General features: G+C 44.1%; 1 protein-coding gene across 1 annotated transcript in view; it reads right to left on the bottom strand.

Moving 5' to 3' along the window:
- Window positions 1-2,096: 2,096 nt before the first annotated feature.
- Window positions 2,097-18,673, bottom strand: part of LOC138356518 (luciferin 4-monooxygenase-like) — a 36,980-nt gene continuing 20,403 nt past the window's right edge. Inside the window, exons 3-4 of the mRNA XM_069312673.1 lie at window positions 17,917-18,065; window positions 2,097-3,567 (exon numbers count right to left, since the gene is read on the bottom strand). Of these exons, the coding sequence (XP_069168774.1) occupies window positions 3,420-3,567; window positions 17,917-18,065 (297 nt within the window). The 3' untranslated portion in view covers window positions 2,097-3,419. The remainder of the gene's footprint in view (window positions 3,568-17,916; window positions 18,066-18,673) is intronic.

Genomic DNA, 18,673 nt, shown 5'->3' with positions numbered 1-18,673 from the left:
GTCAGTAAGGGTTGGATGTATGTTTCCTGATGTTGGAGGATTGCTGTCAGTTGACAGCTGAGAAATTTATGAATTTAAACATGTTGATGATGTTGGACACTCAAATAATTGTCAAATTTTATGAGTTAGGTTAGCTTTTGTTTGTGGCATGAGTTGAATTGTGGATTTGGATACTAAACCTCGTTATTTTTAACAAATTAACAAGGTTTACTAAGTGCTTGTGCGGGTTTTTTTTTTGTAACAAACTAGGCTGGTTGTAAGAATTATCCAGAATGTTTTATCTACAAGGGAGAATGGGAAGCTGGACCCGCGTGGTGACCCGGGACCTGACCCCAGGGAATTCGCGGTGAAAATAATTGACGCCTTATTCATAGTTTCGTGTAATGAATCATCCTATAGTATTCACTTATTTAGAGAAATTAGCCTTTATTCATTTTGCATTCAAATTGTATTGTATAATATTCCTGGTTATAATATCAAGAGTATTCTAATTATTAGGAGAAAGAGTTTAAGTCACCATCAGTGACGTCACTATCCATGACTAGACCTCGGCGCGGAAGAATTTGAGTGACCTGGCGGTCACAGGTCACAAGAGTTCCCACATTCAGTAATTTCTCAAAGGTTAAATAGCCATTTTAGATTTGGGAATAGCCTTCCTTAAGAAGCTTGTGTTTTTTAACTTCAGTAAAATATTTCAACCAATCTGGATCAATTCAGTGCAACAGAGGTTAATTGTTAAACTTAAGCCTTGCTAGTAACTTGGTTAAACTTAGACTATGCGGAAGGATACAATGCTCTAGTCTGGGGAAGACCAGACGAGGAGAGCTTAGTGTGGGATCGAGATCAACTGGGGGAGGTCAACCATCTCACCTCTCCCCCAAGACCAGCACTCCACCCAAGCTGGTCAACATAGAGGTATAGTTGCTCTTGTTAATTATAGGGATAGTCAACAAATTTGCCGATCTGGTCAATTAGGGAGTGTTCAAGTAGGGAGTGATAACAATTTAGATTTTGCTTTATTTTGAATGAATTAATTAGTTAATAATCTGCATTTTCATTATTTCCATGTGTTTGTTATATGTATGTGAATTGTCCTTGTCACGTGGTCCCCCACGAGGCAGAGTTGAATTGGGCGCCGATTCTAACATCGAATCGGAATTCATCATTCCCGTTTAATTAATTCCACACTTAAGATCTTAAAGGGTATCAGTTATAGTGGGGATCAAGCCCCAAGGTTGATTAATTAGCATGATCGATCCAGACCTCGATCATTGCTCAGTGTTACTGGTCTGGTGGTGGCGGCGGAGGCGACTCTAGGGTTTTGCTCAAAGCCTATGTCACGTCATACGGGTTGTAGAATCCTAAGTCGGTCAATCGTCTTAGGACCACGTGGCGTGGAGTCGGCTTTAGTAAAAGTTTTGGAGTCCCTTGGTAGAGAATAAAAAGTAAGAATACGGGTAGAGGGAGTAAAAGGTAGGAAAGATCATATCGAGAACACCCCCCCCTCCCCCCGTGTTACACCCGTGCCACCGTTTGGGTGGCTTAATCTTCATCAATCAATCAATCTCTTTTCACCTCCATTCTACTTTGCTCTGATAAAGGCGATGTAGCCAAAAACGCTTTAAGCATTCCCTATTTTTCACATGTGGTTTTTCTGCATATTTAGATCAGTGTTTTTTTATCTTTGTTGCATATACTTTTACTGCTATTTTTTTCATTATTATTATTATTACACAGAAAAATTACATTAACGAGATATATCAAAGAACAAATCCACAGGAGCCTTGATGAGGGTTCGAACCTATATACTGAGTGTTCTTAGATGCGCTCTACTCAACTGTACCACGACATGGTAAAATAATTGCTACTTGAAAGAGTGCTACTGCACCCCCAAGCCATGTATACCATGTTGCACCCATGTATACTGTTACCTATCGTTCGTTACGGCTCGAAACCCTAACAACAGCATGGACCTTAATTATCTAGGGCTACTACAAACTGCTGTTCTCAAGAGCGGGTCACCAGTGTAACCCCATGATAAGTACCAAGCACAGAATTAAAAGTATATCTCCCTTAGGACTGAAGAAATATACGTATGCATTTTAATATATATATATATTCCATATACATCTCAATAATATATATATAAACCGAGGGTCACTATTAAAGCAAACATCAAAATATTGTCTCTCCCAGAATAAAGATCTACTTCATGACACAACAACAAGTAAACAGACTTATCTCCCACATGTTATTCCTTCTGGTCCCTTGAAGCTACTGACTACTCTCGCACCGTCATTACCCATAATTCTCTCCCGTCTGCCTCATCCAGGATGAGGGATGGAAAATACAGACTTTTTAATATTTAAAACTAATTGAACAACCACTTGTTCTCAAAATACATAAGAATGCAAATAAAATATAATAGTTACTTTCAAAATATATAAGTTACAATGCCACCTGCTTAATTACAGTAAATTAACAAAATATATAATATTAAAAGGTGACATCTGGAACTCCCATAACTGAACAGGTCCAGCAATTCTAATTTCCCGAATCTAACAGGTATTAGACGTGTGAAGAGCAACCGCGCTCCTGTCCCCACTGACATTGCCACACCACACGATAATTTACAAAAACACAATATGTGTACATATACAGGCAATGATATAATGGAACAAAACAAGTTATTTTAAATTTATATACGTATCCAGCTAGGAGTACGTAACATATACCATACAAGCAACTGTACCATGCTGCCGTAGAATTGACTAGAGCGCATCTGGGAACTCTCAGCGCATAGGTTCGAACCCTCTTCAAAGCTCCTATGGATTTGCTCTATTATTATTATTATTATTATTATTATTATTATTATTATTATTATTATTTAGGATAAAAGCACACTTGTGTATATGTTAGGTTTATGTAAGGAATTTACACCAAGTCTTTTGCACTCTCCTGAGTGTCTTGTCAAGGTCTGAGTGTGTGATTAGGACAAGCCTTACATCTCAACGTCTAATCAAAAGTCTAATCATAATCAGAATAGACGTTGAGATGAAAGTCTCGCCTTAATCAGACACTCAGACCTTGACAAAGCACTCAAGAGAGTGCGAAAGTCTTGGTTTAAATTCCTTAAAAAAATTTCACATATACACAAGTGTGGGTTTTTTCCTAGGTTATTATGTCTGTGAGAAGACATTACCATTACTAATGATTATTATTATTACTATGTGTTTGGGATCAAGGTCCCGGGCAACTTGGGAAGTTGCCCGGGTCCTTGACTTGTTGTTCTGTCCTTTCTGAAAAGTGGGTGGTATCCTGGAAGATGGAATTCTCCCCATTAATTAAGGCTTCTCGTCCCCGTTCTGCTGAGTTCAGTGACATCGAGACTTTTAACCTTAGTGCACGCACATAGTTCATCAAGTCATGGCTGCTGAAGTCGTTCCCAGGGCCATCTTCTTCAGCTCCCGCCTGAGTACTTTACCAGAGGCAGTCTTGGGAATCTCCCTCACAAACACAACTCCTCCCACCAGCCTCTTATACGGGGCCACTTTCGAATCAACGAACCTTAAAAGAAAATGAGATCATTATAAATTGCATTAATAATTACGTATATTGAACAATGATAAAAATTTTTAAAAGAAAAATTCAATGTTTTATTGTTATTATTAATAAGAGATGGACTAGGTGCACCGTATGGAGCTGCTTATATCACACACATATTTTTTATGCAATGCAGATGTAGTACAGCAGAAAACAACAGACTAATCAGCCTAATCTCGCACACCTGCAAGCTCACGGAGAGTATCCTATAACTGCTGTATTAAAATATAAAAGCTCCAAATTATCAGATGTTATATTGTAAACAATTAAGGCTTCCCACTTATCCCAGATGTAATCCACAAACCTATTAGCCACTAATGGCATTGGTAATTATGGTAATACATGTTCCACAACGTTTCCGCGAACCGCTTAGGACAATAAAAAGTAACCAGCAAGTTACCTATCACGCCAAACAATGATCAACCTGCCAAATAAGGAAGCAAACTGTTTTAGCCCCACCAAAAACTGTCTCATAAACCGAAGCAAGAGTGAAACTTCATGGCACAGTCTCTGAATACAAAAGACATGGAAATGGTACACCGCAAGGAGGCATTCCCGGCCCCATACTCTTCAACTGTTTAATGGAAATAATAATAAGGTTGAAACTCCCACAACACTGCAGGCTGCTCAACTATGCGGACGACTTTGTCATCATCATAAAAGGAAGGGATGTGGCACGCCTTTCACCCAAATGCTTAGACTACTTTAGTGAAGAGGCAAAGCAGATTGGTTTCAAACTTAACCCCACCAGAACAAAAGCCATATCCATCAAATATTGATGCCCAACCACCAACTCAAAGTACAGGTTCAACCAATTGAATGCGTGGACACTTAATCTAGGAATAATCTTGGACACACAGATCAATTTTAATGCCGAGGTCACTTACTTGAGAGAGAGAGAACTGCGGCCAATCCTCAGGTCGTTAACCTCCCTCTCTGGAGGAGCCAAGCTGCAAGTCCTTCGCACATACTATGTACAGACAGTCAGCTCAGTGATCGACTATGTCGCACCTGCACTCACACTTCTATCACGACAACAGTGGAAAATGCAAGAAGTAACACAAAAAATTGCTACGAGAGCTGCCCTGGTAGCCCATATGTAGACCAGAGTGGAAACGGGTTTGCCCTCTCTTCATGTAAGAATAACTCAAAGAGCAGCTACGATTATCAGAAAGGTAATTGTTTTCCCTGATCCAGTTCCATTACAATAGCCCTTGGTGGTTGGACTTGTAAAAAAATTGGATACTCTTGGGCTGCCAGAGTGGGAGAAGTCCTAAACAGATTACAATTAAATAACACGATTCTTGATGGAGGGGGGGGGGGGGATCATCCACACCCAAACTACACTTGTTCCCCACCATGGGAGGAGGCTTCCTTCAAAATAGTAATAGAAAGTCTTCTGATGAAAAAGGCTGCCTATAATCCAACAATCATAAGACGCATCGTAGAAGAGCAAATGAGCAGCATAGCAGTAGCAGGAGACACCCACATCTTCACAGACGGATCGTTGGACACAGAATATGAGAGTGCTGGCGCTGCTCTTTGCACAGACAGCGGACAGGCATATTGGAGACTGGGAGGATCAGTATCATCAACCCAAACTAAGCTGTTTGCCATACAACAGGCATTCGCCTATATGATTGTACAAAACACTCAAAATGCAATCATACACACAGACTCAAAAGCTGCACTTCATATATTAGAACAAAAGCAGTACCAAAAACAACATGGAAATAATTACCACCATTTTGTATTGTGGAGTAGTCGCTAAATTCAAAGAACTCAACATAACCCTAAACTGGATCCCATCCCATGTTGGAATGCCATAAATGAGAAAGTCGATGAAACTGCTAAATTGGCAACTCGTCATCCAGTGATGACGAAATGAGACGAGAGATGACGAAAACAATCCAATCCAGCCTAGAGTACATAAAAAACACCTTCACCAAAAATCGAGTCACTTCTGGGGTGTGAGTTTTCAGTTGTATATAGTCCTGGGGACCATTCAGGCTTGTTTGCATTTGTGTTCCTCACGTGTGCCCCAAAGAATGAGGTGATTTGATAAAATGCTATGCCCAAGATTACCATCCGAGTGCTGGCGGGGAAGTGGTTCAAATAACTTCGGCTATCACTTCCTTTTGTCCGGTCATGATGGTCAAGCGGATTAAGGCATCCCTGTACATACCAGTTGCGTTGCTCCTGGCAGTATGGGTTCGAGTCACTTCTGGGGTGTGAGTTTTCAGTTGTATATAGTCCTGGGGACCATTCAGGCTTGTTTGCATTTGTGTTCCTCACGTGTGCCACAAAGAATGAGGTGATTTGATAAAATGCTATGCCCAAGATTACCATCCGAGTGCCGGCGGGGAAGTGGTTCATATAGCCTCGGCTATCACTTCCTTATGTCCGGTCGTGATGGTCAAGCGGATTAAGGCGTCCCTGTACATACCAGTTGTGGGAGTATGGGTTCGAGTCACTTCTGGGGTGTGAGTTTTCAGTTGTATATAGTCCTGGGGACCATTCAGGCTTGTTTGCATTTGTGTTCCTCACGTGTGCCCCAAAGAATGAGGTGATTTGATAAAATGCTATGCCCAAGATTACCATCCGAGTGCCGGCGGGGAAGTGGTTCATATAGCCTCGGCTATCACTTCCTTATGTCCGGTCGTGATGGTCAAGCGGATTAAGGCGTCCCTGTACATACCAGTTGTGGGAGTATGGGTTCGAGTCACTTCTGGGGTGTGAGTTTTCAGTTGTATATAGTCCTGGGGACCATTCAGGCTTGTTTGCATTTGTGTTCCTCACGTGTGCCCCAAAGAATGAGGTGATTTGATAAAATGCTATGCCCAAGATTACCATCCGAGTGCCGGCGGGGAAGTGGTTCATATAGCCTCGGCTATCACTTCCTTATGTCCGGTCGTGATGGTCAAGCGGATTAAGGCGTCCCTGTACATACCAGTTGTGGGAGTATGGGTTCGAGTCACTTCTGGGGTGTGAGTTTTCAGTTGTATATAGTCCTGGGGACCATTCAGGCTTGTTTGCATTTGTGTTCCTCACGTGTGCCCCAAAGAATGAGGTGATTTGATAAAATGCTATGCCCAAGATTACCATCCGAGTGCCGGCGGGGAAGTGGTTCATATAGCCTCGGCTATCACTTCCTTATGTCCGGTCGTGATGGTCAAGCGGATTAAGGCGTCCCTGTACATACCAGTTGTGGGAGTATGGGTTCGAGTCACTTCTGGGGTGTGAGTTTTCAGTTGTATATAGTCCTGGGGACCATTCAGGCTTGTTTGCATTTGTGTTCCTCACGTGTGCCCCAAAGAATGAGGTGATTTGATAAAATGCTATGCCCAAGATTACCATCCGAGTGCCGGCGGGGAAGTGGTTCATATAGCCTCGGCTATCACTTCCTTATGTCCGGTCGTGATGGTCAAGCGGATTAAGGCGTCCCTGTACATACCAGTTGTGGGAGTATGGGTTCGAGTCACTTCTGGGGTGTGAGTTTTCAGTTGTATATAGTCCTGGGGACCATTCAGGCTTGTTTGCATTTGTGTTCCTCACGTGTGCCCCAAAGAATGAGGTGATTTGATAAAATGCTATGCCCAAGATTACCATCCGAGTGCCGGCGGGGAAGTGGTTCATATAGCCTCGGCTATCACTTCCTTATGTCCGGTCGTGATGGTCAAGCGGATTAAGGCGTCCCTGTACATACCAGTTGTGGGAGTATGGGTTCGAGTCACTTCTGGGGTGTGAGTTTTCAGTTGTATATAGTCCTGGGGACCATTCAGGCTTGTTTGCATTTGTGTTCCTCACGTGTGCCCCAAAGAATGAGGTGATTTGATAAAATGCTATGCCCAAGATTACCATCCGAGTGCCGGCGGGGAAGTGGTTCATATAGCCTCGGCTATCACTTCCTTATGTCCGGTCGTGATGGTCAAGCGGATTAAGGCGTCCCTGTACATACCAGTTGTGGGAGTATGGGTTCGAGTCACTTCTGGGGTGTGAGTTTTCAGTTGTATATAGTCCTGGGGACCATTCAGGCTTGTTTGCATATATATATATATATATATATATTATTAAATATGACCGAAAAAGTAAGATTAATAATTCTAGCACGAATTTTCTCGATCTTTCGTACGTTTCTTTTCACTGTTGGTGGTAATTCAAAATCAATTCTCCAAAATTCATTTTTATTTCTAGTCTGACGCGACACTTGAGCCCGTTTCGTAAAACTTATTACATTTTCAAAGACTTTAGTTTACACATACACAACTGAATAGAACTTACACGATTGATTGATAAAGATTAAGCCACCCAAGAGGTGGCACGGGCATGAATAGCCCGTAAGTGGTACAATTTTTTTTTCTCAGTATTCTGAGGTTGCATTTAACCATCAAGCTGTTTATCGCAGGGGAGGATACTGCTTTACAGTCTTTATGAGGGTGTCCAGCTGCTGGACACCTTTGTTGACCAGGAGAGTGGCTGTGTTGATGGCTTCAGGGTGGCCACTGCATGATTCAGGAACTCTTAAAGCTCTTCTAAGGTCATTGGTTGCTTTACATTCCAGAAGACAGTGAAGTAATGGCTTTTCTGTGACAGTTTGGCAGAAGATGCACTCTCTCTGTCGGGGTTCACCAATCTTCCAGTTGTATCTGTAACCTAGACGTAGTCTATATAGCCTAACTGCTATTTCCCTGTGGATTCCTTTTGGGATATTTAACCTTTCTAATTTGGTTGCCTGAAGATACCATGTTGCAGATGGCGAACCTTCAGCTATTCTCTGGTGCAGGTAGGCTTTGTTGAGATGTGAGAGTTTTTTGGTGATGATGTTTTTTATGTTCTCTAGGCTGGGTTAAATTGTTTTATGTATCACTGGATGACGAGTTGCCAATATAGCAATTTCATCAGCTTTTTCATTTAATGGGATTCCAATATGGGATGGGATCCAGTTTAAAGTTATGTTGAGTCCTTTGCCTTTAGCGACTGCTCCAAGATACAAAATGGTGGTAATTATTTCCACATTATCTTTCCACTGTTTTTGTCCTAGTATTTGAAGTGCAGCTTTTGAGTCTGTGTGTATGATTGCATTTTGAGTGTTTTGTGCAATCACATATGCGAATGCCTGTTGTATGGCAAACAGCTCAGTTTGGGTTGATGATACTAGTCCTCCCAGTCTCCAATATGCCTGTATGCTGGTCGTGCAAAGAGCAGCGTCAGCACTCTCATTTTCTGTGTCCACCGATCCGTCTGTGAAGATGTGGGTGGCTCCTGCTACTGCTATGCTATACATTTGCTCATCTATTATGCGCCTTAGGATTGTCGGATCATAGGCAGCCTTTTTCATTGGGAGACTTTCTATTACTATTTTGAAAGTAGGCTCTTCCCACGGCGCGGAAGGAGTGTAATTTGGGTGTGGATGATCACCCTCTCTATCAAGAATCATGTTTTTTAAATGTAGTCTCTTTAGGACTTTTCCTGCTCTTGCAACCCAAGAGTTTCCATTGTTTTGGCCTAGTCCAACCACCAAGGCCTGCCGTACTGGGATTGGATCAGAAGAAATAATTATCTTACTGAGAATTGTAGCTGTCCTTTGTGATATTCCACCTTGTAGAGAAGGCAAACCCGTCTCCAGTCTAAGAGTTTCAAGCCTGGTCCTCATGGGGGCTCCCAGTGCAGCTCTCATAGCATTGTTTTGGGCAACTTCAAGCTTTTTCTACTGTTGGTGTGATAGATTTGTGAGTGCAGGTGCGGCATAATCGATCACTGATCTGACTGCCTGTACATAGTATGTGCGAAGGACTTGCAGATTGGCTCCTCCAGAAAGGGAGGTTAGCGACCTGAGGATTGCCGTCCGGGCCGCAGTTCGCTCTCTCAAGTAAGTGACCTCAGCATTAAAATTCATGTGTGTGTCCAGGATGATTCCTAGATACTGATAGGTGTCGACCCATTCTAATGGTTGAACCTGTACTGTGAGTTGAATGTTGGGCTTCGCTATTTTTATGGGCATGGCCTTTGACTTTGAGGGGTTGAGTTTGATCCCAATCTGTTTTGCCTCTTTACTGATGCAGTCTAAGCATTTGGGTGCAAGGCGCGCCACATCCCTTCCTTTTATGATGATGACAAAGTCGTCCGCGTAGTTTAGCAGCCTGCAGTGATGTGGGAATTTCAACCTCATTATTCTTTCCATTAAACAGTTGAAGAGAAGAGGGCTGAGAACACCTCCTTGCGGTGTTCCATTTTCATGTCTTTTGTACTCAGAGACTGTGCCATGAAGTTTTACTCTTGCTTCTCTGTTTATGAGACAGTTCTTTGTCCAGGAGAGCAGGTTGCCTCTGACCTCTTTGTCAATAAGGCAGCAGAGAATAGCTGGGGCGCTAGCCAGTTCATAGGCTCTTTCGAGGTCCAGGAATATCAGCATTCCTGGTCTGTCATTCAAGTGGGCTAACAGAGTTGTAATACATTCCACTGTGCCAACCCCTCTTCTATAGGCATACATATCATGGTGCAGTTTAGGCATTTTCCACTCCAATCTGTTGAGTGCCATTCTGTCAGCCGTCTTGGCTGCACAGCTTTGGAGAGAGATGGGCCTGGGATTAGCTGGATCTTTGGGTTTTGGGATCGGCACTATGTCTGCTCTATTCCAAGCAGAAGGTGTTGTTTGAGAAGTCCAGGCTAAATTAATTAACCTTAGGTATGCAGCGTCTCCCTCTGGGCCGAGGTTTCTAATAATTTTATAGGTTATTTTGTCGGCTCCAGGGGATGTATCCTTGGAGTTTTTCTTAGCGCGATTGAGCTCATCCAGTGTGAAAGGGGCATTAGTGTCAGAGACTTCTTCACATGCTGTAAGGATTCTGTGCCACCTTTCTTCCTCTAGTCCGGTCTGTACTGCTAATACATCTGGTGGAAGTTGATTGCTGGCTGCTCTCTCTGCAAACCTGGTTGCCAGTACTTCGGCTTCCTGTTGAGGATCCTTGGGGTGTGGAGCTTTAGGTGTTTTATTCCCTTTGGCCCTGTGAATTTGCTGCCACATCTCTCCGAGAGAGGTGTGTTCATTCAGGTGTGAACACCATTCCAGCCACTTTTGTTCTTTTATTTGTCTAGTCTCTCGATGTACATGTTCCTTGACCTCACAAAGTAAGATCCTGTTGCGGTCACTTGGCTGCTTTTTGTATAGCTTTCTTGTTCTATTGAGTCTATGGTTGAGTTCTTTGACACGTTCGCAATAGTACCAATGATCTTTATGGTGTCCGGTGGACTGTTTTTTCAGTGGGATTGAGTGGTTGGCTGCACTTTGAATCGCTTTGACAAATTCTTGTTCTGCCTGATTAATGTCTTCGGGAAGATCATAGTTTCTTTGCCACTCTGAAATGAGGTTTTGAAATCGGTCCCAGTTTGCTAAAGCAAAGTTCCAGGCTTCAGATGGAGGCGGAGGTGGGGTGGGTAGGTCTAACTGAAGATCAATTTGGACCCCATAGTGGTCGCTTGTCAGTGTGGGCTCAACTGACTATGTTGCTGCATCTCTTAGGGAGGCTGAAACGAAGGTTAGGTCTAATCTGCCTCCTTGGATTTGGGTAGATTCATTCTTGTTTAGGATTTATATTTCTGGAAGCTGGTCCAGTAGATGTGTAATGTGTATGCCGGCTTCATTTGTTTTGTTCGAGCCCAGTGCCAATCGATGATGGGCATTAAAATCTCCACAAATGATTGTGTTTGTTGTTGTCGCGTGTCCAAATAACACAGAGAGATCCATTTCGGCTTGTGGAGACCTGTACACATTGAACACTTCAAGTTTGTCGTGTCTTAGCTCAATGGTGACTCCCATTACCTCTGTCCCTGCTCCACAATTGGGTGGGCTGGTTATGGATTTGGAGATCAGGTCACATTTTACATAGATTGCACATCCCCTGGATTGTCCATTGATCCATGGAAGGAAGAAGCCTCGATAGCCTGAGAATTTAGGTTCTAATCCGGCTCGAAGCAAGCTCTCCTGTAGTATCAGGATGTCTATGCCTTTGGTTGCTGCTATGCATTGCAAGTGTTGCAATTTAGTGTGCAGTCCTTGCGCATTCCATTGCAGGATCTTTAGAATTCTAGGTTCTTGGAATTTGCTGACAATTCCGTGGTATCCATGGAGTTTGATGAAAACGCCATGGAAGTTGCAATTGGTGTATAGGTTCTTAGTGGACCTGAAATTGACTCATGAATATCGCTTTCCGACGAGCTGGACTCTATCTGCTTTTTATGGGGGTGTCTCCTGCCCTGCTGTCTTGACGGTGTGGATATTACATCTTCGAATTTTTTGAGCTTGTGCTCAATTGTCTTCCGAGTCTCTGTGGTTTGCTTGATTCCATGTGAAGACAGCAGACTTTCGACCAACTCAGTGACCAAAGTTTTGAGCATTGGCCAGAGAGCGTCCAGTTCTGTGGGAGCATTATTTAATGCTGTGCAGGTTTGGGGCCTAGTAGCTTTTAGACCCTTCTCGGTGGTAACTTTGACACTGGAATTGCTACTCCTATTGGCCCCAGTGTGCTTGCTGGATGAAATGGGAGGCCGACTGCTTTGAACATGAGAGAGAACTTACACATCTTCGATTTGTTTATATCTACATTTGAGTGAGGTGGATGGGGTGAGGTAGTATTAATAGGGTATTAAATTCCTAAACACAAGACAGAACACGAAACAATGGGTATTGAATGGAAGTGATTGTAGAAAGCCTATTGGTCCATATTTCTTGATGCTTCAATATTGGAACGGAGTCTTGAGGTGGGTAGAATATAGTTGTGCATTAATTGGCTGTTGATTGCTGGTGTTGACTTCTTGATGTGTAGTACCTCGCAGACGTCAAGCCGCCTGCTATCGCTGTATCTATCGATGATTTTTGTGTTGTTTGCTAGGATTTCTCTGGCGATGGTTTGGTTGTGGGAAGAGATTATATGTTAATTAATGGAGCCCCGTTGCTTATGCATCGTTAAACGCCTAGAAAGAGATGTTGTTGTCTTGCCTATATACTGTTTTTTTATAGGCAAGACAACAACATCTCTTTCTAGGCGTTTAACGATGCATAAGCAACAGGGCTCCATTCAGGAACATATAATCTCTTCCCACAACCAAACCATATTTAATAATATATGTCTACAGGAAAGGCTGCTACCAAAATATTCTAATATATATATATATATATATATATATATATATATATATATATATATATATATATATATATATATATATATATGTCGTACCTAATAGCCAGAACGCACTTCTCAGCCAACTATGCATGGCCCAATTTGCCTAATAAGCCAAGTTTTCATGAATTAATGTTTTTTCGACTACCTAACCTACCTAACCTAACCTAACCTAACTTTTTCTGCTACCTAACCTAACCTAACCGATAGAGATAGGTTAGGTTAGGTTAGGTAGGGTTGGTTAGGTTCGGTCATATATCTACGTTAATTTTAACTCCAATAAAAAAAAATTGACCTCATACATACTGAAATGGGCAGCTTTATCACTTCATAAGAAAAAAATTAGAGAAATTATATTAATTCAGGAAAACTTGGCTTATTAGGCAAATCGGGCCTTGCATAGTAGGCTGAGAAGTGCGTTCTGGCTATTAGGTACGACATATATATATATATATATATATATATATATATATATATATACACACATATAAGAATTACATACAGAAATCACAATAGCGTGATGAATCACATGATTAAATCCACAAGGGCCGTGATGAGGGTTCGAACTAATGCCCGGGATGATCCTAGACGAGGCCTTAGTCGACTAGGCCACGACATGGTAAAAATAATTGTAACCGGGAGTTCCACTGACCTCACACGGATCCTGCAGCCTCTCTCAGACATACAAGAATTCAATACAAGAATTCTTACATTCTTGTACAACTACTAGCACGCATTGCGTTTTGGGCAAGTCCTTAATCCTACGTTCCCTGGAACACGAACCCGCCAAATCGTTTAACAACCAGATATCCATTTTACTGTTGGGTTAAACAAAGGCTACAGTTAAGGATTTACACCCAGTAAATTCTCCCCCGGCCAGGATACGAACCCAGGACAAAGCGCTCACGAAACGCGAGGCGAGATTCATACCACTAACGCCATGGGAATTCAGAACTCACTCCAAAACCAAATTCACTCCAAAAAATCTATCACTTCCAGGCTATTCATGCCCGTACCACCTTTTGGATGGCTTAATCTTCATCAATCAATCAGCATCGTCAGTCGAGATCCAACTCTCACACCAGTCGTTACAACCTTCGATATATAGCAGGCAGCCAGTCCAGGTCTCAGTCGTGCTCTCTGCTCTCTCCCTCTTATGAGATCTCCATTCCCCACCTCGCTGAAGCTGTCGGCTCCAGGCCTCGCTGAAGCTGTCAGCTCCAGGCCTCGCTGAAGCTGTCAGCTCCAGGCCTCGCTGAAGCTGTCAGCTCCAGGCCTCGCTGAAGCTGTCAGCTCCAGGCCTCGCTGAAGCTGTCGGCTCCAGGCCTCGCTGAAGCTGTCGGCTCCAGGCCTCGCTGAAGCTGTCGGCTCCAGGCCTCGCTGAAGCTGTCGGCTCCAGGCCTCGCTGAAGCTGTCGGCTCCAGGCCTCGCTGAAGCTGTCAGCTCCAGGCCTCGCTGAAGCTGTCAGCTCCAGGCCTCGCTGAAGCTGTCGGCTCCAGGCCTCGCTGAAGCTGTCGGCTCCAGGCCTCGCTGAAGCTGTCGGCTCCAGGCCTCGCTGAAGCTGTCAGCTCCAGGCCTCGCTGAAACTCTCGGCTCCAGGCCTCGCTGAAGCGGTCTGCTCCTTTGCTCTCCTTCACCACCTTCCCTCTCCTTCACCACCTTCCCTCTCCTTCCCTCACCTTCAACACCTTCCCTCTCCTTCACCACCTTCCCTCTCCTTCACCACCTTCCCTCTCCTTCACCACCTTCCCTCTCCTTCACCACCTTCCCTCTCCTTCACCACCTTCCCTCTCCTTCACCACCTTCCCTCACCTTCACCACCTTCCCTCTCCTTCACCACCTTCCCTCACCTTCACCACCTTCCCTCTCCTTCACCACCTTCCCTCTCCTTCACCACCTTCCCTCACCTTCACCACCTTCCCTCTCCTTCACCACCTTCCCTCTCCTTCACCACCTTCCCTCACCTTCACCACCTTCCCTCACCTTCACCACCTTCCCTCACCTTCACCACCTTCCCTCTCCTTCACCACCTTCCCTCTCCTTCACCACCTTCCCTCTCCTTCACCACCTTCCCTCTCCTTCACCACCTTCCCTCTCCTTCACCACCTTCCCTCTCCTTCACCACCTTCCCTCTCCTTCACAATCTTCCCTCACCTTCACCACCTTCCCTCATCTTCACCACCTTCCCTCTCCTTCACCACCTTACCTCTCCTTCACAATCTTCCCTCACCTTCTCTCTTCTTCACCACCTTCCCTCTCCTTCACCACCTTCCCTCACCTTCTCTCTTCTTCACCACCTTCCCTTTCCTTCACCACCTTCCCTCACCTTCACCACCTTCCCTCTCCTTCACCACCTTCTCTCTCCTTCACCACCTTCCCTCTCCTTCACCACCTTCCCTCACCTTCACCACCTTCCCTCTCCTTCACCACCTTCCCTCTCCTTCACCACCTTCCATCACCTTCACCACCTTCCCTCTCCTTCACCACATTCCCTCTCCTTCACCACCTTCCCTCTCCTTCACCACCTTCCCTCTCCTTCACCACCTTCCCTCTCCTTCACCACCTTCCCTCTCCTTCACCACCTTCCCTCACCTTCACCACCTTCCCTCACCTTCACCACCTTCCCTCTCCTTCACCACCTTCCCTCTCCTTCACAATTTTCCCTCACCTTCTCTCTTCTTCACCACCTTCCCTCTCCTTCACCACCTTCACTTTTCTTCACCACCTTCCCTCTCCTTCACCACCTTCCCTCACCTTCACCACCTTCCCTCTCCTTCACCACCTTCCCTCTCCTTCACCACCTTCCCTCACCTTCACCACCTTCCCTCACCTTCACCACCTTCCCTCTCCTTCACCACCTTCCCTCTCCTTCACCACCTTTCCTCTCCTTCACCACCTTCCCTCTCCTTCACCACCTTCCCTCTCCTTCACCACCTTCCCTCTCCTTCACCACCTTCCCTCACCTTCACCACCTTCCCTCTCCTTCACCACCTTCCCTCACCTTCACCACCTTCCCTCACCTTCACCACCTTCCCTCTCCTTCACCACCTTCCCTCTCCTTCACCACCTTCCCTCTCCTTCACAATCTTCCCTCACCTTCTCTCTTCTTCACCACCTTCCCTCTCCTTCACCACCTTCCCTCACCTTCACTCTTCTTCACCACCTTCCCTCTCCTTCACCACCTTTCCTCTCCTTCACCACCTTCCCTCTCCTTCACCACCTTCCCTCTCCTTCACCACCTTCCCTCACCTTCTCTCTTCTTCACCACCTTCCCTCTCCTTCACCACCTTCCCTCTCCTTCACCACCTTCCCTCTCCTTCACCACCTTCCCTCTCCTTCACCACCTTCCCTCTCCTTCACAATCTTCCCTCTCCTTCACAATCTTCCCTCACTTTTACCACCTTCCCTCTCCCTCACCACCTTCCCTCTCCTTCACTACCTTCCCTCTCCTTCACCACCTTCCCTCTCCTTCACCACCTTCCCTCTCCCTCACCACCTTCCCTCTCCTTCACCACCTTCCCTCTCCTTCACCACCTTACCTCTCCCTCACCACCTTCCCTCACCCTCACCACCTTCCCTCTCCTTCACCACCTTCCCTCTCCTTCACCACCTTCCATCTTCAACATCCCCATCCATTTCATTCATTATATACCATCTCTTTCACAACATAATCTACCGTTCGCCTCCTTGGAGGAATATTAATTTGTATGGAATGTTGCTACTTAGCAAGGTTGAGAGTTGGTGTCTAGCGGACGTCTGGTCAACTTGAATCCCCTTATGACCATTCCTCAGCAGATAAGATAATTATCGGTAATAATCAGGAGAAAGCACTAAGCCTGTACTCGTATATAGAACTTGGAAGGAAAATGAGGATAAGGATTTAGGACAGGACGGAGTAAAGGAATGGTAATCCAACCAGATGGACGGTCTGGGATTGAACGCTGACCTGGAAGGATCGAAGTCATCGTTCTACCATCTAGTCTAAAGACTTAGGCAGCAACCAAGTCATTCTGTTAAGATTGACGAGACTAGCTCCACGCTTCTGACTTCCTGTAGCAACAGACATTTTCTTTTATGTCTGTTTATATCTTGATGATGAGCACAACTGAAGTGCGTAAGCTAAATGGGGGTTACCAAGAGCAAGATAACGCTGAAAAAGAATTTTCGTTGTTGTATTACTAATGTTTCATGAGATAAATTTCGGTATTCTGTTTGCCTTATTCCTAACAGTTTGCGTTGATTTCTTGGCTTAAGATCCGCACTAATCATGATCCTCAGCTGATATGATCATTACCTAGACTCAGAACCTTGTAGTTGTCAGCGCTAAACTGTTTGTGGTAGTGTATATTGTTACACAATCTGTGAACAATCAGATGAAACCTAAATCTTACTTCTCACACTATTGTGTATTGCATTTTAAATCATGCGTAACATTTTGAGGTTGATAAAAAGACTGTTCAGGTCAGTCAGTGAGCAGAAACTAGACCTAATAGAAACAAACACTCTTTATGGTTCAAATGAATAGCGATAATACAAAATGATACTATACATTGTAAAGTTAAATATTATAATGGTAATGGCGTTTTCCATCAGACAATCCCGCCAAATACACGATGAAATCATAATATCGTGATATATCTTTGAGAAAATCCTCGGAGTAAGATAATTAGGCGGGATAAAAATATACAATATGAATTAAAAACATACAACAAATACCAATCACGGGAAGAAAATCATGTACAATATTTGAGTCAAGTACAAAAATATAAACACAACTAAATTATTTAAGAAGTTTACCAAGCACCAATTTACACTGCAAATAAAGTTTGATATATTGTCAAACATGTTTAAGGAATATTAAATGTAATAAAAAGTAGTGTGGACTACGAGGTACAGCTAGCCTGTATTGCTATATAACACATGGAAGGGATACGACGAAAGGAAAAGTGTTGGGTTAGGTGGACGGAGAAAGGGAATGATGCACAACCATTTGGATAACAAGGAATCGAACACCTATACGTTATGACTGTACCTTTCGGTCAAAGTGGCTGAATATGTATTAAATTCAGTGCTGCCACCTAGAGTTGTATGCAGTCCATGTGATAAACACACACACACATATATATATACTAACTTTGTTATCTCATCTTGTGTAGTTGGAGCGGAGGTGACAACATAAGCCCTGGGCGCCTCGCCGATCCTGCTGTCAGGTACGCCCACCACGCTCACCTCCACCACCTTGGGATGCTGTAGGACCACCTCCTCCAGCTCTGACGGTGACACCTCACAACCACAACCACCAATTATATATGTGTATATATATATATATGTATATATAACTGAAAACTCACACCCCAGAAGTGACTCGAACCCATACTCCCAGGAGCCACGCAACTGGTATGTACAAGACGCCTTAATCCACTTGACCATCACGACCGGACAAATGAGGTGATAGCCGAGGCTATTTGAACCACCCCACCGCCGGCACTCGGATAGTAATCTTGGGCATAGCATTTTACCAAATCACCTCATTCTTTGGGGCACACGTGAGGAACACAAATATTTGTGTTCCTCACAAATTTTCTCCTCACATTTCAATTCAATTTTCACCTCACAAGTTCCTCACAGATTAATTTGTGTTTGTGAACACAAATATTTGTATTTGTGAACACAAATATTTGTTATTTGTGTTCCTCACGTGTGCCCCAAAGAATGAGGTGATTTGGTAAAATGCTATGCCCAAGATTACTATCCGAGTGCCGGCGGTGGGGTGGTTCAAATAGCCTCGGCTATCACCTCATTTGTCCGGTCGTGATGGTCAAGTGGATTAAGGCGTCTTGTACATACCAGTTGCGTGGCTCCTGGGAGTATGGGTTCGAGTCACTTCTGGG

Source organism: Procambarus clarkii, chromosome 73 (genome assembly GCF_040958095.1).
Source record: "Procambarus clarkii isolate CNS0578487 chromosome 73, FALCON_Pclarkii_2.0, whole genome shotgun sequence".
Taxonomy (NCBI): Eukaryota; Metazoa; Arthropoda; class Malacostraca; order Decapoda; family Cambaridae; genus Procambarus; species Procambarus clarkii.
Note: the sequence above shows the minus strand (reverse complement) of the source record. Positions and strands in the feature narration are given on the sequence as shown.